General features: G+C 42.9%; 1 protein-coding gene across 5 annotated transcripts; it reads right to left on the bottom strand.

Annotated features, from left to right (window-relative positions):
* Positions 1 to 143: 143 nt before the first annotated feature.
* On the bottom strand, positions 144 to 27,792 carry CREB1 (cAMP responsive element binding protein 1). Of its 5 annotated transcripts, none has more exons than XM_081898373.1 (11): positions 27,611 to 27,792; positions 13,732 to 13,786; positions 12,996 to 13,060; positions 11,122 to 11,243; positions 9,291 to 9,437; positions 6,084 to 6,184; positions 5,263 to 5,405; positions 4,234 to 4,284; positions 3,158 to 3,340; positions 1,822 to 1,972; positions 144 to 1,046 (listed from the first exon to the last, which is right to left on the bottom strand). In XM_081898373.1, the coding sequence occupies exons 4-11, from the start codon at positions 11,233 to 11,235 to the stop codon at positions 902 to 904; spliced, it is 1,035 nt and encodes a 344-aa protein (XP_081754499.1). In that variant the 5' UTR covers positions 11,236 to 11,243; positions 12,996 to 13,060; positions 13,732 to 13,786; positions 27,611 to 27,792; the 3' UTR covers positions 144 to 901. The 5 variants fall into 5 exon arrangements, with proteins under 5 accessions (XP_081754499.1, XP_081754500.1, XP_081754498.1 ...); XM_081898374.1 differs by having other exon boundaries at positions 11,122 to 11,245; positions 13,002 to 13,060; XM_081898372.1 differs by lacking the exon at positions 12,996 to 13,060 and having other exon boundaries at positions 27,611 to 27,791.

The following is a 27,792-nucleotide window of genomic DNA, read 5'->3' as shown; positions in this document are numbered from 1 at the left end:
AACAAAAATGGTGTTTTAATGAATTATTCTTTATGATAATCTCATGGACTTCTAAGCTAAAGCAGAACGTTACCGTTCCTGCTCTACTGCTTGCTAGGAGTCCATGTCCCCTTAGGATATCATAAGCGTTAGATGACTGAACACATGAAATCTCCTTTTTTTATATAAAAAAACAGGAAATCAATGGAATCATCTTTTATCATATAGAAAACTATCTAAAAAACAGATGGAGGTTACAGGTGACTATCCCACCTTCTCCCCAACCCTTCTCTATATGCTCATTTAATTCCTACTGTGTACATACCTACATACCTGAAGTACATGTCTTTTGGCATCGTTCTACCATGTAGCTGCAACTGTAAAGTTTGATAATGGACGTTTGAAACCATGCGGCAATTTGGCAACCATAGCTTCCTCAGAGCATACCTTGGATACGCATCCAGCCCACATAATACTTCAGGGCACAGCCTTGCGATAACCATCTCTGAGGGATTCAGATGAGCTCTGTGTTTTAATTCTTGAAAGCATTATGAAATAACCCCCTCTGCGCGCGCACACAAAAAACAAAACCCAGCTTCAGAAGTGAACGTTATTATTCCTTGAAGAAGATGGGAGATGAGGAAGTCTCTTCTCTTTCTTCTCAACCAGGATGCACTGTGGTGAAAATAATTTGGGGGAAGGGAGAGGGAAGGCGGGGGAGAAGTGGAGGCAGGTGTTTCAACATTCACAGTTTAATGCAAAGCACAGACGAATAAAATTCTGCAGTTGCTTTCAGGCAGTTTTGCGCGTAGAAAAAAAAAAGAGAGAAATGTTTAGAAAATAAAAAGTCCACTTTGTCTTTCTGGCAGTCACCAAAGCAGTCTTTCTCTGACATTAACAAACCAAAAATGGGGATCTAAAATTAATCCGATTTGTGGCAATAAAGGTCCTTAAGTGCTTTTAGCTCTTCAATCAATGTCTTGTTTTGGTTTTCAAGCACAGCCACTCTGTTTTCTAGACATTTGACATATTCTTTTTTCTTCCTGCGGCACTCGCGTGCTGCTTCCCTGTAGGCAAAACAGAATATCAAAGCTCAAGTCAATATGTTCACTGATTTTAAACTGATAAAACTGAAGCAGAACTAACTGAATAGTATAATGTTTTTTGTTTGTTTGGGAGTAGAATAAACACAATTCTTCTTTATGGTCAGGTGAGCAACAGGCTTCCTTGTGGTCGTGGCAAATCACCATTGCTTGTTAGGCAAACGTATCAGGAACCTTCTGAAGCAAAGGGAGGTAATTTCACATATGCCACTAAACTGTATGGATCAACTGTATAGTATATTTACTGTTGTTAGCTGCTCTGAGCCCAGCTTCCATTGGGGAGGGTGGGATAGAAATAATAATAATAATAATAATAATAATAATAATAATAATAATAATAATAATATTTTGCATTTGATATTATTTTCCCTTTTTGCATGGACTCTGGCTTAAATTCAAATTGTTGGTAAATTCTAAGGAATATTTGCATTTGGTGTTATTTTCCTTTTTGGACTGATTTTTTTAGCTAGGTAATTTTGGGGTGTGGCAAGAGGAGGAAGGTACTACACACCACAACTTTTCTTGCCCTTCATGCTGAGGGATAAAGACTGGTGTGTACTGAAGCTACCTTTCGGAGCCACATTTCTGCTTATTTTATTTTTCAGGCACAGCCAAATTTCTGCCACACCCTCAGTTCCACCTGGTAACAAATCCTTCGGCAGGATTGGGGGGGGGGCGCGGGTAGAGTTGGGGGGGGGTGGGTCTGCTGGTCCACCTCAGTCCTCCAGAGCACACAAACCTGTTCTTCATTAGGCGGACTTCTCTCTTCCGCGCTGCTTCCTCTGCTGGCTGGGTGGGAAGTGCTGGGGAGGATGCCATCACGACACCAGGTGCAATGGTGCTTGTAGGTGCTGTGCGAATTTGGTAGGTCTGGACATCTCCTGAGGCAGCTAAGAGGGAAAAAAAGGATCAGGGGATGCGGGGGTATTAGCTCTGACAGCTCTGGAAGCCGACGGGGGGGGGGGGGACGGGGACCTGTCATTTCAAACGAAGAACCTCTCCCCTCATTACCTGAAGCTGCACGGTTGAGGACACCTTTGTGTTGCTTCCGTGCTGTGCTGCAAATGTGTAAAGCTTCTGCCTGTGTGGCTGGGCTAAATGTACATATTTACGTAACATGTCCATGATGCGTTTGCTTCTTTCTCCCCATCTTACTTGCCTCTGTGGCTTTGCTCATCCCTGCCCGTTCTTCCTTTCTGATCCTGTTTCATATGGCCTCCTCGCACCCTAGCTCTCTCTTCTACTTCTCTAGCCCAGGCCCTTCTCCAATTCAATTCATCAGCCCACTTCCAGGCTGCCGGCACTGCTTCTTCCACAGGGCCCCTCCTGACTCTTCAGGATCAACCCTTTCCCAGTCTCCACCATCCCTATCTGCAGCCATTGCTACTGCTCCTCCTACCCAGAACCTTTGTCAAATTATAGGCTTCTGCTGTACACAGCTGTTTCCTCCCGTGTTTCTCCCTGACTCCTTATTTTCCACATATTATTCTTCAAAGCCACTGCTCTTTTTTTCATCAGGCTTGGCCAGGCACATATTTGTTTTTGTGAGGGTTAGTGAACAGTCATGTTCAATGAAACTTAAAAGTAACCCTAGGGACTTTCAAGGAGCAAGAAGAGTAAACTCTAGTTTGGGCACCCCCACCTATCAAATTAGCTTTTGGATAGCTCTTTGCTCCAAAAGTAAACAATGTCCCCACCTTTGATAGGGTACTGTTGCCAAAGATTACTTGGCAGCACCAGAAACAAAACCTTGAAGGAAGGACACTTTTAAAAAACCAAAAACAAAACTACGCTATTGTCTAGCTATTAGCATTCAGAATTCTGGCCCATTACTAACTACTTTATTCTACTTTATTCTTGCCCATTACTAACTACTTTATTCTACTTTATTCTTGCCCACTATTGCTAGAACAGTGTATTGCAGCTTCCTTAGAAACAGGTATTTGCTTGAAAGTATGGTGCTTCACAAATATTACATGTGCACAGTGATTCCCTATTGGGGGGGGGGGAATTTCACACACGGCACGTGTCTAGTGCTAAACTTGAGCAAACTGCTTAAAACTGCTCTTCTTTACCTTGTACAACAACCTGGTTGCTGGGCACGAGAATCTGCTGTCCATCCGTGGTCTGTGCGTACTGTAAAATGGTGGTACCAGGCTGGGTTGCAGCGGCATTGGTCATGGTGAGCGTCTGCAGGCCTTGGACTCCATCGGTGCCATTATTAGCCAGCTGGATTGCACCTCCCTGGGTGATGGCAACTGAAAGCAGGCAGATGCGAGTGAGTATATTAGAATATTGACCTCCTCAGTGCCATACACACAACTGTCCTCAGTCCTTTAGTCAAACCAACAATTTGAAAATTAAGTCCGTTTCAAGACTCTTGTTTTTTATGGATGTGGCGCCATTACCGTTGTCAGTCCAGGGAGATACTGCCCTGAGACTGAAACCCCAGCAGCTGGGACTGCAATCACCACACAGGCCAATGTTAAAAAACTGTCATCAACTTGCCAGTTATGTTTCTATTCCTTGCAACCATGGTTTGGTTTTTTTAACAACCTAATTTAGATAACAATTTCCTCCTGCAGAGTGAAAATATCTACTTTATGGACAAAATAAATATTCACAACTTACATTTCGAGAGTAACAATAAGACCCTCTAAATATTGATTTTGGTGATCATGAGGTATTTACTATGTGAGATTTTCAGTAATGTGAAAAAATGTGTAGGTCAACAGAATATTAGTTACAAATAACGAATGACATAAAGCTCATCAAAGTTATCAATCTAATTCTGACATGCCTCTATCAAGCTCTGCCCATTCTAATGATTAAGGTTTTTTGTTTTTTTCATTTTGTTCCCCCTTCTTCTCTACCCTGCATGGTTATGCTTTCATCTACACCCTTTTCTCAGATCTCCATTCTAGCATTCCTCCATCTCTTAATCTCTGTTCCTTTTCGTTCTTCACATACAGTTTCTCTTCTGGTTTTTATTTCATGAGTCTATTCTCTTTCATGAAGTCCCTTAATCTGTTCCACCTCGTCCAGACGGCAGCACAAATACCGTTCACACACGGTTCCCTCATTCAGCGCTTCTAGCACAAGATTCCTCAGTTCCTCCACATTTACACCAGTCCATTCATGCAGACAATACCTGCATGCAGAGCATTGCCATATTGATGGTTGATATCAGCAACACCAGTCCCTAAAAGAAAATCAGGACCACACTGGGGACCAGGGCAAAAAACAGTGGCAAGCACGATTCTCTTCATCTGCCCCCCCGCCCACTCCAGCCCTGAAAGTTTACTGAGTAAGGACAATCCACATGGCAATGCTTCTCACATGAAAACTGCAACATGGAAGCATGCTTGCATGCAATAGCTATTGCAAAGCAATGATCACAGAATCAGCGTCAATAGGAGTTAAACTGGAATGCAATCACCATATCACTTGATAAACTACCACCTCAACTGCTTGAGTCAGCTCGTCCTTCGTAGTCATAATGGCACAAGCTGGCACGGTATCCCACACTGAGGAAGTAGGACAAAGCTGTTCTATGTAGGGGCAACCCCCCTACCCGCCAATAATATACCTTCAGCTAGGACAAGTGAAGGGTGTTTGGGCTGAAAAAAGACCTTCAGAATTGTATGTAAACAGACTTTGTTGGCTGTGCTCACTTCTTCGTGTGCTGCTCAAGAAACTCCCTGTTCTACCGATCCATTGCATCAAGGAAGTGTTGTTTATTTTGCCAGAACAGGAAGCTGGCCTTTGGTGAAAGTAGGAACCTTTGCATCCAAAGGGCACTTTTTTCCAGGGGGAACTCACAGGAACTCAGTCCCGGCACCTCTCAGGTGGGTTCCAGCACCTCTCAGGTAGGCGCCATTGCCATTTTAAGAGAACGAGGAAGGTGCTCATGACGAGTTCTCTTTTTCCAGAAAAATAGCACTGTGTCCTGTCTGTATTTCCTTTTGGCCTCTTCCCACATATTTCCTGTTTCTCTCCTTCCAGCATTTCTGACACCACAATTTCAAAACTTGGGAGTGGCAAACGTGGGGCTTCACGTTTTGAGCACTTAGGGAAAATTCATAATATACATACTAAGCATTCTTGCCATCTTTTAAAAACCAAATCTCTGAAGTATTCTTCCTCTCCACTTATCAGATGAGAAACACAAGCAACATACTGTATTGCCCACTGCTTGTCTGGTAAATCGGAGTTGGCACCGTGACAGTTGTGATGGCAGGTGCTGTTGCTTCCTCTTCAGACTTTTCTTCTTCAATCCTTGGCACTCCTGGGGCATCTGAGGACAAGTCGTTCAAGATTTTTCTGAAAAGGGAAGAATATTGTAGAAATCTTACCAGGTTCTCGTAGCTTCTGTATTTTTGGGCAGGAGAATTGGTATAACTGGAAGGGCAGGGACGGAATGCCCAGGCTGTCACACTGGCAGGGTAAGAACCTAAGGTAAGCCTGGCTGGATCAGACAGTGGGCCCATCCTGTTCCCTATGGTGGTTAGCTAGGAGCATGAAGCCTCATCTGCCATTTGCTCCTATAGCAACAGGTATACAGGTGTGAAATGCCTCTGAATATGGCTCTTACTTTCTCAGCAGGACTTGACCTATGGATACCCAAGCAGGATTTGAACACAACACTTCAATATTAATATCTCTTAGCAACAAACTGTATGCTGAAGCCAAAAAGGATTTTTGCCCCTATTGTACAGTTTGGGATAATCCAACTGATTTCAGTGCACTGGGCCGTACTGAACCGAATCATTGTGCTAGCCTAACAAGACTTCGCTTCCTCTCCTCAAACCCCATGCCAAACATCTGGAACACATTATAGTTATACAGTATGACTATAACTTGTACCGGAGTTTGTAGAACAACAAAGAAACTGGTTGTTGAGAAAACTGAAAGCTAAATGACTTCTGTCTGACGTGTCACTAGACAGTAATTATAAGAAGCTGATTTGCTGCATGTGTGTAAGAGAAATTAAATTCCTACCTGTAAGAAGGTCGTCTGGAAAGAATCTCCCTGCGTTTCTGGGAGTCTGTGACACTGTCCACGGATTCCTGTGAATCTTCACTTTCTGCAATAGTGGAGATCTAGGTATAAGAGCACAGTAATGTTACCGTTTTAAACACATTTAAGTAAAAACAGATGTAAAGGTGAGAATATGGTCAGCAAACCCACACCATGAGGTCCTCTTCTATACATGAAAATCTGAAAACCCAAGTAGTGTAAGAAACTGTGGTCTCCTATCTACAGTGGTGCCCCACAAGACGAATGCCTCGCAAGACGGAAAACCCGCTAGACGAAAGGGTTTTCCGTTTTGGAGGTGCTTCGCAAAACGAATTTCCTATGGGCTTGCTTCGCAAGACGAAAATGTCTTGCGAGTTCCTGCGGGGTTTTCCCCCCTTTCCCCCCCTTTTTCCCAAGCCGCTAAGCCGCTTATTAGCTGATCCGCTAAGCCACTTATCAGCTGATCCGCTAAGCCACTTATCACCTGATCCGCTAAGCCGCTAATAGCGCTAATCCGCTAATGGGCTTGCTTTGCAAGACGGAAAAAACCGCAAGAGGAAGAGACTCGCGGAACGGTTTCTTTTCGGCTTGCGAGGCACCACTGTACTCTGAACAAACATGCTCAGAGGAACATGGAACTTTATAAAACCTGGCCTCTGCAAAAAGGGGATGTCATTGACGCTCTTAGTAGCAGAAGGCAGGTATGGGATCCATAGGTGGTGTCCGGCCAACACTTGCTAACCTGGTTTACTGGTGAATATGAAAACACAATAAAGAAAAAGCAAGTAAAAGTCTGTTTCCCCCAAAAAGAAAATAATGTTTTAAATTTAAAAACCAAACAAGCAAAAACCAAACATATGTAGATATTGGCAAGGCTATCAGGTGCCTTCACTTGTGGAACATAACTTGCTCAAAGATCTATAGGTACGTCGTCAACATTCAGTATAACCAGGATTGTGAAACACTTCTTATTATTTCAGCATTCCTACTGCATTCTTGCCCTTAATCTTCTCCTGCTAAATTCCAAGAACTTTTGTTATCAGTTTCTTATCTTGTTTCACTATGGTTAGAAATTCCTGTGTGTCATCTGAACTCTGGAGGGTTTTACATGACAAACAGCATAAACCTAGCTTTAGTGACTGGAAGTATAGGCAGAAGAAATGACAGAACTTGTAAAGCAGCAAACAGGAATCCTTATCAAGATGATCTAAAAAACCTAGTACTGCTTACACAACTGTATAAACAGACTTATGAAGTCTATCTGCTGATTACTGATTCTTAATAAGAAATCTCTAAAACTGCAATCCTGGGTGGATGCACAATGGCTCAAGGCGGCAGGGCAGGAGAAAAACCCTGGTATCCCTTTGGTTTTTAAAATATATATATATATTTCCATACCACTGGAAACAATAGGAGGAAAGACTTAGTTCTGCTTAGGAGTGTGACTAAATTTCTCCCTCATTTGAGGGTAAGTCACATGACCAGGATGCCTCTGGATCAAAGCTGCTATCTCCTTTTTCGCCCAGCTGACTTCAGAATTCCAATGTTTGCTGGGCTAGGGCTTTGAAGGATCTGCCACAGAGGTAGATCCCATCTAGCCTATGGCCTATGGGACGCCATCTTGGGTGTCCTTAGGGCTGCATCCTACATTTATCTCACATTTTTAAGAACATAAGAAGGGCCCTTCTGGATCAGACCAAAGTTCCAACTAGTTCAGCATTCTGTTTCCAAGAATTGCCAGCTACATGCTTGTAGGAAGACCACACCAGGGCAATCTAAATTGTTCCTATTGTCATGCTTAATAGCAAATGATTTTGAGAGTGCTTTGGAACCCGCTTAGGGAAAGAACCATATTAAATACCCCTAATTAAGCAGCACAATGAACTGCTTAAGTCTTTTATTCTAAACCAAGGGTGGGCAGCTGCTTTCTGCTGTAGAGGATACATTAGCTGTTCTAAATTGGTTATTGATTCCAATTTAAGGGAGCTGGGCATGTTTAGCCTGGAGAAGAGGAGGTTAAGGGGTGATATGATAGCCATGTTCAAATATATAAAAGGATGTCACATAGAGGAGGGAGAAAGGTTGTTTTCTGCTGCTCCAGAGAAGCGGACACGGAGCAATGGATCCAAACTACAAGAAAGAAGATTCCACCTAAACATTAGGAAGAACTTCCTGACAGTAAGAGCTGTTCGACAGTGGAATTTGCTGCCAAGGAGTGTGGTGGAGTCTCCTTCTTTGGAGGTCTTTAAGCAGAGGTCTCTTCCAACTCTATGATTCTATGATTCACGTCAGAATATGAACAACTCTTTCAAGAAAACACCTATGTATGTGCAGGTCTTCCAATCACCTAAACACACATCCCTTTTCAGCAGAAACTAAATAAAATGCTCTTCTTCTCATATGGTGAACTGCTTCAGAATGAAAACTTAAGCGCGCTTATTTTCCAGCTGTCCCCTTCCCCTTGGAAGGTTTCAGATATGAAAAGGAGGAGTTATAAAGCCCAGGCCCCATAACTGAACCACAGGGGAATCCTCCTCAGCTGATGCCTCCCAGGTCTGAAATGCTGCCTGTCCTGGCTGTAATCTGTTAAACTTGTGGTGCTGTTGCTGTAGGCACTCCACCAAGGCCTTGTGGCTAGGCTTTAGGGTTTTTCATGGTCATTAGGAGGGCCAGATTAGATGCTCCTTGGAGCTAAGCTGGAGTCTACCCAGAATACTCTTTCCCCTCATACATACATTTTCAACATCTCTTTTACAAGGCTAACCAAGCAGCTTCCAGGTATCCTTCAGCAAGCAGCCTTCTCTCGCTATAATAGTTATCTCAAGAAATACTGTTGTGGCTCAGGCCAGACCATGCCTATGTCCAGTAGAAACCGAATTTTTGTTGCTGTATCAGTGGAGGTGGAAAAGAACAAAAACAAGAGTGCAGGGACTTTAAACGGAAGAGATGGAAATGGAGAAAGGGCCTGTTTGAACTTTTTAGTCCTGTCCTGAAGTCATTTTATCATCTTGCATAGCATGAACTACCTATAAACTATGAAATGGCAAAGGCAAATTGGTATTGTTTAGAATTTCTTTTCAGAAATTTAAAACGGCGCATGCTGATAATAAAGCTCAGGATACAACAGTTTAGGCAATGTTTCTATTTTTCAGGAAATAACATGGTTATTTGAAAGGCATTTTCACATACCTGAACTGTCTGGACTTGTGGGGACTGAATAACTGAGGGCTGGGCTGCCTGGATAACACCATGGACTTGAACTGTTTGCCCATTAGGCAGCTGTACTAAGGTCACGGTGGGAGCAGAAGATGTTGCGTGAGCTGCTGGCATAGATACCTAGGAAAGAAAGTAGGAATCATTATGCTAAAACCACAGAACTGATGTCTTAAATCCTTCATTCCTCCCTTTTATGTACTAATAGAGTTAACAAACCTTTTCAACACAAGAAACAGGATGTCACAAGGGTTGACAACTTTTTTATAACAATCGTATCATATTTTCTTTTCTTCGAAGGTACTAATGAAGAATAAATGACTACACTTACTTTATACACCTCTTTCACTTTTTCCATCTTATGTATTTATGGCAAATAATGAACTTACATGATTATAGATTTCATATTAATATTTATTTATTTTCCATACAACCTTTCTTCCGAGGATCACAGGGCAGTTTACAATATAAAAACAAATAACAAAGTAACAAACAAAAGCAATACCTGTCTGAAGATAGGGAATGAAGGTGCCAGGTGAGCCTTCCTGGGGAGAGCATTCCACAAATGAGAAGCCTCTGCAGAAAAGGCCCATTCTTGTGTGTCTCCCTGTGGACCTCTTGCGGAGGAACACAAAGAAGGGCCTTAGATGATGATCGCAGAGTCTGGGTCAATTCATATGGGGAGAGACGGCCCTTGAAGTATTGCGGCCCTGAACCACTGAAGGCTTTATAGGTCAACACCAGCACTCGGGCCTGGAAACTAATTGGCAGCCACTGCAGTTGGGACAGGATCAGTGTTATGTGCTCAGTGAGCAACCTGGCTGCTGAATTCTGCACCAGCTGAAATTTCTGAACCTTCTTCAGAGGCACTCCCATGTATAATGGGAGTTTATGTAGTAACAAATAGTGCACTAAATTAGTTTTCATTAAACCATCAAACCCTGTCCAGTGGCTTAACTATGTTTTATTTACTGACAAGAAGCCACTATCTGGAGGTACGACTTATTGTTGACTTATGAGCCTTGACTTGTTTTAACTCTGGCTTGCTGTTAGGTGCAAACCCAGGAACCTTCCTTAACAATGGTTTTTTTGGCCACCTATCTAATACTTATTAAGCTACGAAAGCACAATGAAAGAACTGATGGCAAAGAAACCAAACATTAATGAAACAAACCACTGTTTGTTGGGGCGTCTATGAGACAACTCACAGTTAACAAACCACGGTTTAACCAGACCTCTGTGTAATAATAAATTCATAACTCTAATAATGTGTTGGATTTGTTTTAAAAACCTGATTTAGTTGATACTGGTGGTTTTAAATAGGATCTTTTTTGTTCTCCAACCAAAACACACGTTTATTAAAGGCTGCTTAAGATCAAGCTTTTTGCTCAAGCATGCAGCTCCTTCTCATCTCCCTTTGTGTCATGCAGCAATTAAATTCAGAAGCTGCCAATGAATAATGGTTTCATGTTCTATCCAAACTGAGAAACTTACAGTTGCCAGCTTTGGAACAAGCTGTGTTTAGCTTGTTCTGTAGCGAATAAACACAGTTTTCTCTTTTGGATGAAGCAGGAGACTTCCAGGTTTAATTGCTGTCTACCACGAAGGGAAGAGAGACAGGGATGCATGTAGAGGTAAAAAAACCCAACATGATTCTCTGCTGTGGTACTTCAGTGTTTCTTAGTTGCAATAGTTGTAACAAATCATAACAACCTTTAAACCTTTTAGTTTCCATAAGGGATGTTAAAGTTACTCTTATAAACATTTGCTTAAGGACACAAAATATTAGTCAAGAACAACTTTGTACCTGCGCTAACGTTGCGATTTGTGGCTGGGCCTGTACTGTCATTTGTTGGTTTTCTGCCTCTGTAACAGCTGCGTCGCCACTCTGTTGGTTCTCTGCGCCAGATTCCATGGTCATTTAGTTACCTACAACGGTAATGATTTGCGTTACTATTACGGGGCAGGTGTACTTCTTGCCGTATCTCTGTATATTCCACTCTTAAGTTTCAATTACAGAATTTGTACCGCACAATAAATTCCCAATTATCTGCCAGAAATCTTATGCTATGCTGTAAGTTCCCTCTCATTTACACAATGATTACTTTCGACATAAAGTAATAAGGATTACAGTTCTTGTCGCAAATAATGCAAACTAATCGGGAAGTACAAACAATAGCACAGGGACTGCCAACCCAGCATCCAACGGGGGAACATACACCTGCCAAGGCATTCTCCCTCACTCGGTCCTTTGCCGCAGTGCAGATGTGTGTGTGTGTGTATATGTATGTATGTGTGTGTGTGTGTGTGTGTGTGTGTGTGTATATATATATATATATATATATATATATATATATATATATATATGAGCCATCTGTTATAGCCCACAGAAGGCTTTTCTCAAAGCTAATTGTGGTGCAGGAGGGAGGGCTATTTCAGGGATGGTCACAGCTGGGGAAGGGTTAACTCTCACCTCTTCAGCTGCAACTCTTAGCCGCTGAAAACATCACACACAGACATTTAGGCTTGAAAGCAGTCTTCTCTTGGCCACACCAGAAGGCTTCTTTTAAGCCTAACTGTAGTGAGGAAGAGGCATTTAGAGTCATGGTTGGGGAGTGAATGTGTTAGGTTGTATGTGTGTCTGGTGAACCCAAGTTTATCAGGTTTCCAGATGGGTTCACAGCACGCCCACCCCCACCTAAAAAAAGATGGGCAGCTCCTGCTGTAACACAACTCTGCACGTTTACTCAGAAATACACCCAGCAACATTTACTCCCTAGTAAGTGTGTTTAAGATTGTTTCCCCAAAAGCAGAACACTTAACACGGCTGGTCATAATAAAGATTGAAGTAATGTTAAGTACCAAAATACTTTACAGCATATATGGCAAAAATATATCTGGAAAGTTTGAGTTACAGCTAATGCCTGAGCTTTACAATTGAAACAATGATTCTCTATGACTGGTTGGCTATCCCTAACAATCGCTTGCCTCCTTTCACAGCATCCACCTTAATGCAATATCTGATGGACCCCAAAATTAAATGGAATGATCTATGAACCACAGGATTAGATAGGAAGTGGTTTTGATGAACAGTTTTTAATATTTAGCAAACCTAAAGGTTTGTGATCTGGCTGGAATGTACATTAGTCCACTACAAACACCAGAATTTCACTGTGCACATTAGCCATTGTAGGAAAGATGAGTGGGTCTTGTAACCAGATGTTAAGAGCGTTTCCCCCTGAAATAAAAGTGAAACCAAACTTGGGAGGGAGAAATGGTGTCAGAAACATCTCTACCAGTTAGCAAGAAGCATTTTTGCTGAAAGTATGTTGAGATTTGAGGTGATCAGCAGCTAACCAAGGAAATTTGTTGAAAAGTACATTAAAAAGTGCATATTGCTGGCGGCATTATAGTTTCTTGATACTACCTTAGTATTTGACTGTAAGCTCCACCTATGTGAACAATGAAGCACATGTCCCTCAAATAAAAACAACTTTTATGAAGGAAAAGAGAATGCCCCCCCCCATATATCTATCTCTTAGGCTAATGTATAGATCGTAAAGCTTTCTTTATACAATTTGAATTTCACTTTGTGTGTTTGTATTAGCACTGCACCTGAAATGTAAAAGTGAAATGACTGCCCCACAAGTATTAATATACAAACTAAGGCATTTGATTTACTTTCCTGAATGATGTCTGCTCCTTCAACTTGCTCTCACACAGATGGCCACCTCCAGTCCACCTGGCTGTGAATGGGAACATGATCCACTGGGTTGAGGAAATCTTTGATTCTCGTTTAAATCTCAGGAACTCAACTAGCATATAAGAAATGTTTTCAGCCCTCATGGTTGCAAAGGATTATGAAAACACCACAAGGATGTATTCCTGCCTGTGCCCACCCTTCTCTTGGTGTAACCTGACCTTCCGTCCCTGTGAAGTGCTTAGAACAGAAAAAGCTATTTAAGTCCCTGAGTATCCTTTCGCCATGTCTTCCTATGTACTCTGAATCCTTGTCTGGTTATCTTTTGCAAAGGCTTTCTCTGATTTTTTCAGAAAACCTCCAAACCATGCTCCCCTGTCCTGCATACTGCCTCACTTTGAATGCAAACTAGGAAGTCCATGCAATGATAGTAGATTCATTAATCCTTCCAAACCAGAAATGGAAACCATAGTTTAAATAGTTTTCTAATTTAGATGTCATGGCAAACTATGATTTGTGCTGAAGAGGAAATTGCAACAATAATTTTGTTAATGGTTTATTTTTTAACTTTTTAATTTTCTAATTCTTATATTTTGTTTAAGAATGTTGGTTGAAAAGTGGGCTGTGAATGCATAAATTAAATTAAAATAAATTTTGATTTGCACTTGGATCAAGAGACTAAGGACAGATCACCAGAGTCAAATACATGGTTCTTACCTTTGTAACGCAAGAACTGAATTTCGAAACCACACATTCTTGGGCAAGGCAAGTTCTAAAAATGTTAATGAGAAAAGGAAACCCTGAAATATGTTTAACACACTTTTTACTGCATGATGTGCATTAACAGTAGAACATTTTACTTCTGAAATTATTTGGAATATGTTATTGCTATTTTTCCCCCAATTCTCTGATAATGAGGGAGAAAAAAAATGCAGGGAAAAATATTGCCGGGAAGTTGTTTGTTGCCATCACTTCGTTTCAGATTATTTCATACTTCTAGGTTGGCATTATACAAGAGGCACAGGATTTGACCCTTCCAAAATTTTGAGGTGATGGCAACCAGAACTGTATAGGATATGGGCAGATTTTTATTTTTGAATCTCTTTCCTAATGATAAATAGTTCAGCTACATCTGTGAAATTCTGCTCACTCACTTGGTCTCCCCTGCGTCAGAGGATGGCTGCCCCTTTGGGGTTTTAAGATCCATGCGCTGAGAATGCCTCTGTGCCTCTGACAGTTGCATAGAAGAATAAGATCAACGTGGTTTTTCTGTTGTGATGGGCAAAAGCATACTTTTCCAACCCACGCAGGGAAACGGTACTGGAGCCTCAAAGGCTGTAAAAATTCCCTAGGCCTTATGTGTTGTTTGCTTCACATGCATCTCCTACTTGCCCACCCTGATGACTATCGTTTTATCACCAACTGTTTCCTTAGGCCCCTACTTTCTCCGGTATCTTACCTCTATCAGCTCTCACTTGCTTCACCTTCCCTGTCTGCTCACCACTCTCCCCTCTCCTCTTCCTGCCAACAATATAAAATCCTCATTTCTGTAGACCATGCTAGCTTTCCCCACAGATCTCACTTTATCAGACCCTGGTTCTTTCCTATCCCTCTTTTCTTATCTCTTTTTCCATTACACTTGTGCTCTGCCCTGCCCTTTTCCTCCAGCTACTGTGTCTCTGGATTCTCTGATCTTTAGTTTGTCTACTTCCTGGTTGCTATGTAAGCCATGCTATGTTTTTTTCTTAGTAAGAAAAACTATTGTCAATCCACGAAGCTGGGTTGCCATTCTATGGTTGACAACTTCCCACAGCAGATACGATCTTTCTGTGTCTCTAAACAAGGTATGGGGCCCCTGAAGGTTTAATTGAACCTGCCAGGTCTCCCCATTGGACTAACAAGACTGTTTCCAGGAAGCCATGCCCACCTGGCCACATTTGACATCAGGGATGGGTCAAGTAGAAATGTGGCTCTCTGCTGAAAGCAGAGTTTGCTCCTAATCGGTGGTGCTCACAAGTGCATAGCATTTTGCAAATGCCAATGACAGGCTGATTGCTGGAGCCTGCAAAGCTTTCTGCCTTTGCAAGAACAGCTATCATGGCAGTGCTTGCACGCAGCTTTGCACGCACAAACCATCAGCTGATCCTTGGTGCTTGCAAAGTGCTAAGCCCTTGCCCAGTTTGATTTAAAATCTCACCAACAAAGAAAAATGGGTTAGATGATACAACTGTGATGTCAGGTGACTGCCAGGTGAGCAGCCCTGCTCACCTGTCAGATTTGGCCTGCAGGGAATGCAAACGGTAAGAAGGTATTGAGGAAGCCTTCCTCCTGACATTCAAAAGCTCAGTGTTGTTTCCAAGGCTGCCCTTAAATATAATGCAGTGTTATATCTGGGTTAAAACAAGGTTCACTCCTTAGCTAGGATTTGGAACCAAAATTAAGAGCTGGTTACAGAGCAGCTAAGTGAAGAACTAGGAGAATATGCACTTAAGAAGGGATCTGATGTAGGTGGCCATGCTAGAACTGATATGGCAAACATTTTCGAAAAATAACTTCTATGCGCAAACTATTAAAAGTCTGCTAAGAAATTAAAACCCAATGTGCCTGGTAATTTGTATGTATGTAATATATGAATTATCAAATTAAAATAAAGTTTTTTTTTTTAAAAAATGTGGCTTTCCAGTTATTGCCAGACTATTCCTCCCATAACCCCTACAATTGGTCATGCTGGCTGGGAATAACAACAACAACAACAACAACAACAACAACAACAACAACAACAATAATAATAATAATAATAATAATTTATTTATACCCTGCCCTCCCTGGCCAGAACCGGCCTCAGGGCAGCTAACACCAATAAAATTACAATAAAACATAAAAGAAAAAGAAAAAACAGTTAATTAAAATACGGGTTAAAATAAAATTTAAAATGCAGCCTCATTTTAGTAGTAGCCCATAAATCAAAACCAGAAGGGGAGGGAAACATAAGGGTCAGACTGAGTCCAAACCAAAGGCCAGTCGAAACAGCTCTGTCTTGCAGGCCCTGCAGAAAGATGTCAAATCCCGCAAGGCCCTGGTCTCTTGTGACAGAGCATTCCATCAAGTCGGGGCCAGTACAATCTAACCACCTTGCGGCTCGGGACCTCCAAAGTGTTATTATTTGTGGACCCTTAAGGTCCTCCGTGGGGCATACCAGGAGAGGCGGTCCCGTAGGTACAAGGGTCCTAGGCCGCATAAGGCTTTCATGGTCAAAACCAGCACCTTAAACCTGACCCTGTACTCCACCAGGAGCCAGTGCAGCTGGTAAAGCATTGGATGAATGTGATCCTGCGGCAAGGACCCTGTAAGGAGCCTCGCCGCAGCATTCTGCACCCACAGGAGTTTCTGGGTCAGCTTCAAGGGCAACCCTGTATAGAGTGAGTTACAATAATCAAGCCTGGAGGTGACCGTCACATCGATCAATGTGGCCAGATCAGGGCAAGAAAGGTAAGGGACCAACTGCTTGATATGGCGGAGATGGAAAAATGCCACCTTTGCTGTGGCTGCAACCTGTGCCTTTATGGAAAGGGAGGCGTCAAAGGTTACACCCAACCTCTTGACAGAAGGCGCTGGCACTAATTGAGCCCCCGCAAGAGATGGGAGTTGCCCCCCCCCAACCCTATGTCGCCCCAACCCAGCCAGGGGACCTCTGTCTTCGAAGGATTTAACTTCAACCGGCTCCCACGCAGCCATCCAACCACAGCTTCCAAGCATCTGGTCCGGGGCCAAGTCATGGCAGCCGCCCGTCAACAGATAAAGCTGAGTGTCATCAGCATATTGATGACAACCCAGCCCAAACTCCGGACAATCTGGGCAAGGGGTCACATAAAGATAAGAGTTGGAAACTGGGGGGGGGGGCACAGGTTCCCCATTCTTGTGCTAAAGTATGACAGAGTCACCACTTTCCTCTTTGGCTACCCAGTGGAAGAGGATCAGGGAAGGATAAATAATTCCAGCCCATCTTCTTCTCCCATTCATCACCGAGGCAACTGCCCTAGACACATCTTTTCCCAGCCTGGCCGTTCCCCCAAACGAAAACTAACCAATCAAAGCAAGCCAAAGAGGAAAAACTACCCCATCTCCAACCAGGAGTTGTGTTCTGGATTTGGGTGGGGAAGGAAACAATGTTCAGCTTTGCTTCACCAACTTGTCTCCTGTGAGGGAAGGCACTGGAAAAGCCATCCTACCCTCAGAACCTCAGGAGAAACATTGCTCCCCCTCATCTTCTTGGCTGTAGCCAATATCAGGGGCAATCAGCAGTGCTACAGGATGCCAATGGCAGAACTTTACCTGTCCCTGTAGAATGAACAATAGCTATTATGTGGAAGATGGTCAGGGTACATTCAAGAACATTAGGATAGGGGGCTGGTATCCCCAACTATTATTAAAGCTTGTTCCTATCTGCACACCTTGAACCTGGATTCATCCCTTGGTGACACTTAAGTGGAACAGAATGTTGGGAACCGACTTTCATAAATCAGTTTTATAATCCTAGCGTGGTTACTCATTAGCAGCACACTGCCATCATTTTGATAGGTACTTGATGGTGCACCACGGTCCTAGTTTATACTGTTGATTATTAAAAGCAAAATGAAGACCTAGAACTGCTGTCTCAATCTGGCCAAGAGCACATGACTGGATTACAAGCCTGATGAGAAGTTAGCCATTCTGGTTAATGGACGAATTGGAAAGTAATAAACATAAATAATTTCTCTTTAATCTTCCCCACCTCTAAGGTTCAGAGTACAGGCGGAACCATTCACATCCTCCTTCAGTGATACACTACAAGCTAAAGGAGTGTTCATCACATTATTACTCTTCTGACATGCTGTTTAATCTTGTTTCCAGGCAGAGATTTCTCTGAATGCAAAACAGACCCATAAATCACACACAGGCAGCATCAGTTTTGTGCTGATCACTGCCAGTCCAGGAACCAGCAAGGGCAGCATAGTCCAAAACTGGAGTAATGAACCATATTTTGGGTTTGAGCTTTGAGGGTAGGGGAAGGAAATCCACTGGGAGTATAGAATGTTAGAAGGGGAGGGGGAGGCTAAAAAGGGCATAAGATGATACAGTAATTGGGTGGCAGTGGGAACTTTGGTCAGTTGACAGGAAATGAGAGAGGGAATTAGCCAGTTAGGAACAGGTTTGGGTTCTAATTACATTCATCCCAGATTTCAGTTTACTGTGAATTTGCTTTCATTGTTACTCAAATACTGTGCTGGTAACCCTTTGTGACCAGTAATATCCACACTTGGGAGATTCTGAATACTGACCACAATATCCACAGTATGATTGTGATGCTGAAGTTGCTCACTTGTGTGCCTCTCTTCTCTCTTGTGAACCACGTCCTGTTTAAATCTAACACAACTGAGGATGTAACCCAAGCACACTTGTTTGGACCTATGAACTCAATGGGACTTATTCCTAAGTAAGCAAGCATAGGATTGCTCTGGAAGCCAGCCAAGGGGAAGCTGCTATCTAGATGTCAAAGCTCTTAACTATGTGTGTGCTCTATTACTGTTTTGCTTGCAGACATTATTAGTGATAAGACTGCAATCCCTCTTTGTGAAACATGCTTTTCTCCTGTTTTTATCAAGGTCACCCACGGAAGCATAAAGTCATTCTGTCAGTAATTTTACTACTGCAATTCAAATCCATAAATGTCCAGTAGTGCACCCTTTATTCGTACCTGACTTCAGGGCGTGAGGGAAATGCACTTTGTTAGTAGCCCCTTCTATGAAGAATACACTTCTAATTAAAGCAACAGGAAAAACCATGGAGAACAGGAAAAACCTTTGCAGTGTTCCTTAATAAAAACTTGCAGCATTATTCCATAAGCCACGTAGGGCAACTTTGCACCCAATCTTGGGTGGAGTCACTGATTAATATTCCTCCGCTTTGGGATTTGAATGCGGTTCATTGTGAAAAGGGAATGTACTTCCTCTGATGTCTGTCCAAGCATCACGGCGGTATTTGAAACTCCCATTGTTCTAGGTGCATTTTGCAACAGGGAATTTCATTAGTGTGAGCAGTTTCTGAGCTCTGGATGCAGTAATGCACCTAAGATCACCCCAGACAGCGATTTAATATAATTTGCTTTACTTGCATTTAGTTAACAAAGCTAAAAACTTTGAAACTGCCAATCTTGCCTAATAGTTGGTAGCTGTTCTGTAATTCTAGGGGTGCCATACGTGGAATTTCTGAAAGGCGGCACTTTGTGCTGGATCTTAATTTCCTTTTAAAAAAACTCAACAACTTATGGGTGTCCTTTTGAAATATGACAACCCTACGTAATACTGGCAGTTATCTAAGTGAAATTCATTGACAAATGTAACTGTGTGCTCTTTGCTGTATCAAATTTCCAAATTTAACAAGAGTAGTTAACATGGTCCATGTGCAAGGCCAATGAGATAAGTATTCCTTGAACATGATGAAAAACCACACACACCCTTTTTCAAACTGGTCAGTTAGCAAAGTGGTACACACTGGAGAAATCAAATCAGCAGCTTGCATGCATGTTCTTAACAATCTTCAGCATCACAGTGGAGTGACTTTGTTGTTACTAAAAAAATCTGATGCGTATGCAACTATCTTCCTATTGCCAATGCAGGGTGTGGTGTAATTAAAAGGTATGCTTCAGAGATTTAATTATTTGTCACCATGTGCTTAACTCTCAAATTTAAATCAAAAGGATTTTAAAGTGATTTACACCTGGCTGTATTATTTGCTACAAGTTTTATGGTTCCATTAATAAATGTAAATTTGTGTGAATCTGTAATAAAGAGGTGTGTAGATACCTGTGCCTGCGATGCACCGAAGGAGAGTTAAGGATTGTTTGAACAGGACTTGGGATACTAGGAAAAGACTGGCAAAGCAACTTTGAGCCCCAGACATGGGTAAAATGCTGAGCCTGACTTAAAGTGGTCAAATGAAAAAAGGAACTGAAAGCCTAATTAGTAGGACTGGGATTAGTAGGAAAATCCCAGAAAACTCTGAAATATTCAGCAACAAAGCACGTGCATACTTAAAAACTATTTGAATGCTGCCTCTACATTTTATTTGTTCTACATTCAAGCAAGACTTAGACATACTAATAATTTCAAAGACTATGAAAATCCATTTAATCAGTTCTTAAAGAATTGTAATGGTATGATTGGTATTAATACAGGTTTGGTGCTCCTCTGGAACCTAGTATTTGCAAGGCAGGATGCTGCTGCTGTCAACAACAAAATTAGGTTGGGTGCAAAACACTTACTTTGTCAGGGGAGGTTCCCCCCACTATAGCATATATGACTGGGAGCGGCCGCCGAGACCATATAACACCGGTCTTGAAAGACCTACATTGGCTCCCAGTATGTTTCCGAGCACAATTCAAAGTGTTGGTGCTGACCTTTAAAGCCCTAAACGGCCTTGGTCCAGTATACCTGAAGGAGCGTCTCCACCCCCATCATTCTGCCCGGACGCTGAGGTCCAGCGCCGAGGGCCTTCTGGCAGTTCCCTCATTGCGAGAAGCAAAGCTACAGGGAACCAGGCAGAGGGCCTTCTCGGTAGTGGCGCCCGCCCTGTGGAACGCCCTTCCAGCAGATGTCAAAGCGATAAACAACTACCTGACATTCAGAAGACATCTTAAGGCAGTCCTGTTCAGGGAAGTTTTTAACGTGTGATATTTTATTGTATTTTTGGTTTTATGGAAGCCGCCCAGAGTGGCTGGGGAGGCCCAGCCAGATGGGCGGGGTATAAATAATAAATTATTATTATTATTATTTAATATCCAACTATTCAAGGAAACCCAAAGGACAAAACTATCCTTATGTATGCTAAATTATGCACACAAATGATACTTTTTGGCATTTGCTCAATGCTAATTTCTAGCTCCCCTAAGTTTTACTGGAGGGAGGTTATTCAATTCTAGCCACTGCTTAGGAGGAGGCTTTCAGTTACTTAGGAATAAACTTGGTAGCTGCCTCCCTGTACATCAGATTAGAAGCAAGGAATGCGTAAGCCTTCTGCCTTTCAGTTAAACACATGAGCCTACTCCTTAAAGAGTCCTTCCAACTTAGCTAAGGATCTGCTATTGGCTACCCTTAGAGGACCTCAGACACCAGGCCTGGATGAGCATCAAATGTTTCGCCAGCCAAATTCAGTGCCTGATAGCATTTCAGGGCTGTTGGGACAATTAGTACTCCAGCTTTCATGTTATTTAAAGTTTGCAGCTCTAAAGGTGGTGAAAATATGAATTTAATGTATCCTACATAAGTATTAGAAACCAGGTAAAACTGTTTCCACTATTTCTGAGGAAAAGTATTTTCATTATGAAACAGATGTATTCCTCTTGGAATAAACAAGAGCAGTAGAATTATTGCAGGGTTAAACACCTACTAGCTGTAGCTTGGCATCTACACCCATCTAAGTGATACTCCCCCAAACATAAATACTGTACATTATTAAAACATGCAAAATAGCAACGTGATCAAATTTATTTCATGTTTGCAATACAACCGTTGGTTCTGAAGAAGCATGCATTCTCAGATATAGGCTACGACTTGGAACAGGAACTATGCTTCTTCCAAGATTTTGTTGGCATTCCTGCAAACGTGCTCATATACCCAAATGTGGGACCTGGGCAATCCCAGTCATGGGAAAGAAGCAATTTTCATGCTCTTAAAGCAGGGATGCAGAATTTTAGGCCAAGGGGGCAGATGCAGGCCTCTCTAGAATACCCTCAAGATTCTCTCCAGGCCATACCTGTCACCAGCTCAGTCTAGCCCTCCTTTGGTACTTTTGCCTGGCTGGAAGGTGCCATTAACTGTGAAAACATGGGTGGTGGTGTTTGTGTAGAAACCTCTTTTGAGTTTTGCCCATGGAAGGCAGTCCATGAAGGCATGGTGGCACTTGGGATGAGAAAGGTTCCTCAACACTGTTCTTAGGAGAATGAAGAAACGCCCCCAGAATCATGGTATTTGCTGTGGAGCAACTATCACGAACGTGCAGCTCACTCAATGTTGCATTTGTGTGTACAAGAACATGAGATTCTGCAGATGAAGCAAAATGATGTTGCACAAGTTGCTAAACCATTTGTTTCTGGCTTGCTTTTATAGTGGTGATCACTATAGAATATAGCCAATAAAAACATAAGCAACTTAAAACTCAGTTCTTCACCAGTTGCTGGCTAAAAGAAAATAGACTGACAAAACCACATGAAGATGAATATGCAGGTATAGTGGGGAAGTCATAAAAAGGAAGTTTGTCATGGGGCAAGTATCTTTCTTTCTTTGACATCACATATGAAAACCTATGGATACTGAAACTGCAAGCTAAGTGGAAAATATGTGCTGTTTTTCAGGTATGCAGAAAGCTAATTCATTCAGAATTCCAGCATTCATTTTATTGTAGTATGCCAGCTCAGTTGTCTACAGGAACTTGAAAACCAGGGCACAAAATATACTGTACAAATTAAGATGCTCACATTCACTGTAATTTTAAGGTTGAAGGAATAATTCATCTGTAGATACTTCAAAATATATAGTGAATGCCAGAAGGCCATTGATGAATAAACAGCAATACATAATGGCTCTTCCTTTTCTCCCGAATGAAGGTAAGTCTAACTGAAGTTATTTGGAAACGAGTGTGGCTACTTTCACTCTGACATGTATGGTCCTAGGTACGTTTTACAGAAAAACAAGTCTGAATCTAATAAGGCTTACTTCCAAGTGATCATAAGATTACAGGCTTAGACATGCAATTAGATAAGCATGATTACAGTATGGAGTAAGCCTTACTAAAAAGAACTGACAAGAGCAGTGATTTTGACTGATGTTTCAGGGAACCCAAAGAATTCTTGGAATCTCGAAGCATTTCTCAACAAGTTCAGCAAAGCATATTTCTTGAAAGATATCTTAATCTGCATTTCTAATCTTCCTTTTGTGTTATACTGCAACAGAGCAGTGCTCAAATTATGGGACAGTTGGAAGGAATATCCACATTTTCAGGAACTAGTAAGATCCTGAGGAATATGAAACCTCCTTTCCACCACCATCGAAGATAAAGGTGAGCTGAATAGCCCTGATTTGTGGGTTGGGTCTCTGCTCCCTCACTTCCTTCATCATTCCAACCTGGTATGAAAAAGCTACTGTGTTGTCCTGTTATGTAGATCAGAATTCAGTGCTGGATAAAGGCTCCCATCCAGATTTTTGCTCACAGCTGCAGGCTGCATATACATTATTGTATAAACAAGATTATCTGCATGACAAGCTGTGGAACAGAAGGAGGGGTGGTCTTACAGGCAAAAATGCGGGGGGGAGGGGAGGGAGCTTGAGAAAAACACAAAATCTAGGGTGCATTCCATTTATGCAGGGCAACCATGAAGCTTAACAGGTGTGTTTGGTTTCTCACAGGAACAGACAATACACCCTCCAATGTCCCAGAATCTTCTGTAAGGCAGCAGACAGATCAATACGGAAACTTTTTCTGGAAGGCAGAAAACCACTGAACTATAGCAGTTCTCTTCATCAACCCACAAGGGGATCACACCAGTAGCGCAATACCCCCTTTTTGTTCACCTTAGGTTAAGAGGAGAAAGATGGAACTATACTAGGATTGTGCATCAAATATGGATTGATTTCAAACTGAAAAGGGTGCCTTGGAAGGATTCTGGATTTGTCAGACATGAAGTGGGATTTGTAGGAAGTGGCATGAGTCAAAAGAAGGGATCCCTGAAGTCCTTTAAGACACCTTGGAAATCCAGACTAGGAGATAAGGCAGTCAAAGGTTGCGTAAATCAGGTTTTCCAGCAAGAGGTTGAACAACTATTGCTGTGCATGACTAAAGTGCTACATTTAATAATTACTTCACCTTGATATTGCACAGAAAGCAAAAGTGTTAACCAGCAACATAATACGTGACAAAATAAATGTAAGATGTGAAAAGAGCTCCATTCATTTGTAAGATGTAAAAACCCAGTGGTCCATTACAGTCCTGCTGCTACACTAGGGGAAATGATGCAATATAACACCGGTTCACATTTTCTGCAGTAATTCCTCATATCCCAGAATATAATTCCCCACCCACCTTATCCTTCCAAGGCTTTTCAGTGCTAGTTTTCCTACAGTAAAAATAAGCTTAAGACAACTCATGGCTTGCAAAAGGGGAAATCCAATGAAAAACTAGCACTATGAGCAACTGCGCAAAGAAATGGTCATTCTGTGATGAGATACGTATAGAACTAGGTGATATGAAGGACTTCACATCACTACCATACTGGCAAACAAAATTGCACATGATCCAGTTCTCCATGGATCTCATCAGGGAAGAATGTAAAACAAATGAGTAGGGTTTGCATTGTGACGAATACTGTTACTAAATGCATCCTGGGTATATGGTGCTTAGTATTTGAGCCATCCCTACAAATGGAACCAAAGCAAGCCAGGTTAGATATAAATGATGCAAGATAATCCCCAATACATGCATACTTTACAGATCTACTTTAGATAAAAACCACATGGTCTAAAGCTAAGACAAGCTAAGGCTGTGTACACACCATACAGCTAAAGCACCCCCCCCAAAAAAAAAATCCTGGGAAGTGTAGCTCTGGTAAACTGCAGTTCCCAGGATTCTTTGCTTTAAATGTATGATGTATGGGTCCACAGCCAACTCCCCTTTCTTGGTGACACACAGACTAGTAGTTTCTTCCTACTGTTACACTGTGTGCCTAATTTCTTTTAAAAAAACAAAAAACCTGGCACAGCATTTTCCTGACAAATTTCTACCTTAGCGCTAAGGGACTGACATAAACTGTGGAGGGAAAGGAGAAAATAAGGTTTGTTTTTTCTTAAGAGTCAGTGACTGTACCTCTTTCATTTCATGGCTGTTTATATATGGTGTCCCCCCCTCCCCCGTATGTATCCAGTTGTCAATTGAGGGTAACATTTCATGAGTTGCATCCAATGGTGGAAATGCTTCTGCACACAAACTGGGACACTTGGTTTTCTCTTTGTCCTCCCACTGAGCTGTAGCTGTAGCTCAGTTGTACAGGATCTACCTTCTATGCAGATCCCAGCTGCAATTCCCTGAAATTATTGGGAAACTCCCATCTGAAACCTTTGATAGCAATTTTAAGGAAGCATGGACAGAACAGAGCTAGATACACCAGTGGTTTAACTCTGTATAAGGGAGCTTCCTATACTACTGTATCATATCCTTTTCTGTTCCAGAGGGACCCAAACTACCAGGGCTCATTGAAAATCATGTGCCCTGACTTGCATGAACTTTTCACTCCATCACTGGCAACAGTCCATGGCATCTATAATGTAAGTAGGTTCTAGCCCAAAAATAGTATGTTGTAATAACTATTAGGTTTTTTAGAACCACAAAGACTCTAGGTTGCATTTTTTAAAAAATAATGATCTTATTGTTGATTACGCAAGTTATTATTACCCCCCCCAAGATACAAAATAGTTGCATTTGGATACAAACTAAAGAACCTAAATAAGTACATGCAAGAAAAAAAGGAAGAAATAGAATAAACAAAACCAGTCATGAGGTGGTCACTGAAATACGGTTGCCTGGATATGAAGTATCTTAGGGAGTGCAAACAGGGACAATGCTTGCAAACATCACAGTGAGACCTAGATTAAGACTTGCTACTCAACCCGTGATGAAATTCACTTTTCAGTATGGGAAAGAATGTTATATACAACTGTATATAAGTGTGATGCAAGCCTCCCTACGTTTTCATGAAGTTATATCAGCCTCATTTAAGGTACTGTATTTTCAGTATCAAGTCCATTTCCCTGAAAACCAGTAAGGATGGAGATTACTGCTGCAAAATTTAGACATTCCAATTGGGCCTAATCTGTCATGCATCATATACTAGTATCACCCAAATGTCTCAAAACTTCAAACCCCAGCTCAAAATCCACATTTTAAATGACCAACCCCTTGGTCTTCATCAGTTTGCCAAGTGCCCTGCAACCAGATGCTGTAATAAAATGTATGCATTACTCTACTTATAGTTATTAATGCCAGAATAGCTTTATTTATACACCTCTCTTCATAAGCAGCCACCATGCATTACAGTACTGAGCAAATGAACTGCAAAACAGTGGAATTGGGGCGCCAGGATTAAACCCGGTGTCCCTGAAGCCGATAGGAACTTTGTTTTCAGTGGGCCCAGGCTTTCATTGTATCATTCTAGGCACAGAGCTGAGAGGAAAACAAAGTGTTCAGGAATACAGTTTTGATCCAAAATACTTTTATTAAAAAGGAACTCGGAAGGCCTTGCAACCTCAAGAGCACTGCTCAAGCACAACTTTTAAAGCTGTGCTTTCCGTAATAGAACAACAACCTTCTTTTTTCCTTTTTCAAAGGGCGGTCCTGCCAAATCAGCTATCTAGCTGTGGAGAGCAACCCAAGGGCTGCGGGTTCAAACATCTGGAACTGCCTTGCCCACGGAGGGGCGGGAAAGCATAATGTGTCTGTTGCGGGACCCAGGAGATATTTAGCTGGAGGCTGAGAGAGGAGAGTAACCAGGGAAGAAGAGGGAGGCATCGGGACCACCGTCTGCTCTCCACAAAGGGAGGCTGGGTACACAACGGAAATAAAACACGTGTGTGTGTGTGTGTGCTTCGCACCCTTCGGGTCTACCTCGCTTGGGGAAGGAGGGAGGCAGCAGGCGGCGGGAGCTTCCCTATTTTCCGTAGGGCTGTTAAATAAGCGCGCGCCGCGTGTCTCCCCCCCCCCGCCGCCGCCCCCCATCCCTCACGAATGCCAGTTGTAGGTGGGCGATCCGGTTTTAATTTTTTTGCGCGCCTTTGCCAAATAACGACTTAAGGCACCTCACGGGGGGGGGGAACACCACCACAACGGGGAGGGCCACCTACTAAAACGAAAAGTGTATGGGGGGGGGGGGAAGCTCTCCTGAGGCCCTTTCTCTTTCCCCCACGGTCTCCCAACGGCAGTAGAGGTTGGGGGGGGGGTGTCTTATGTTGTCCTCCCCCCACAAGGTGGAAGCGCAGTGGCGGCGGCAGCAGCAGCAGCGGAGCCGTCTTTCCCGCCGCCGCCAGCCTTGCCCGGCCGCCTGCATCCGCCATTATTCTTTGTTCGTGGCGGTTGCGGCCGGGTTCGGCAAGGCGGGAACAGCAGGTCGCGTGAGGAGGGGGGCGATCTGTGGGGGAGAGGGCGAGAGGAGGCCCGCTTCCATTTCGGATTATATGGGGCCGGAGAAGTGAGGGAGAGAAAGAGAGAAACAAAACGAAAAAAAAAAAGGGCGGCGGAGAAGCGGGCGCCCCTCCCGCGGAGCGAGACCAGGCCTCGCTTCTCTCTCTCTTTCTCTCTCCCGCCCGAGGGCTCCCCTCCGTCCCACCGACTCCCACCCCGCCTCAGCCCCGGCCACTGCTGCCCCTCGGCCGACACCGTGTGCGCGCGCGGGGGGGGGGGTTGGTTGTGTTTTTTTTCCTCCTCCTCCTCCTCTTGGTTCTTTCCTCTCCTGCTCTCTCTCTTTTTTTCTCTCTCTCTCTCTTCCCTTCCTGGCTTTCCTTTGCTTTTCTCCTCTTACCGGCTGCAGGCTGCTCCGTCACTGCTTTCGTTCGCGCCTAGGCTCTCGCCGCAGTTTTATTCTCTCCCCCACGTAACACACCGCGTCAAACTACACCTCCGCCGCGTCACTCACATAACACACACACACGCGCGCGCTCTCTCTCCCAGCCCCGGCGACAGGCAGGCAGGCGGGCAGCGGCC

The sequence above is a fragment of the Podarcis melisellensis genome, assembly GCF_964234715.1.
Source record: "Podarcis melisellensis genome assembly, chromosome: 1".
In the NCBI taxonomy this organism is placed as follows: domain Eukaryota; kingdom Metazoa; phylum Chordata; class Lepidosauria; order Squamata; family Lacertidae; genus Podarcis; species Podarcis melisellensis.
Note: the sequence above shows the minus strand (reverse complement) of the source record. Positions and strands in the feature narration are given on the sequence as shown.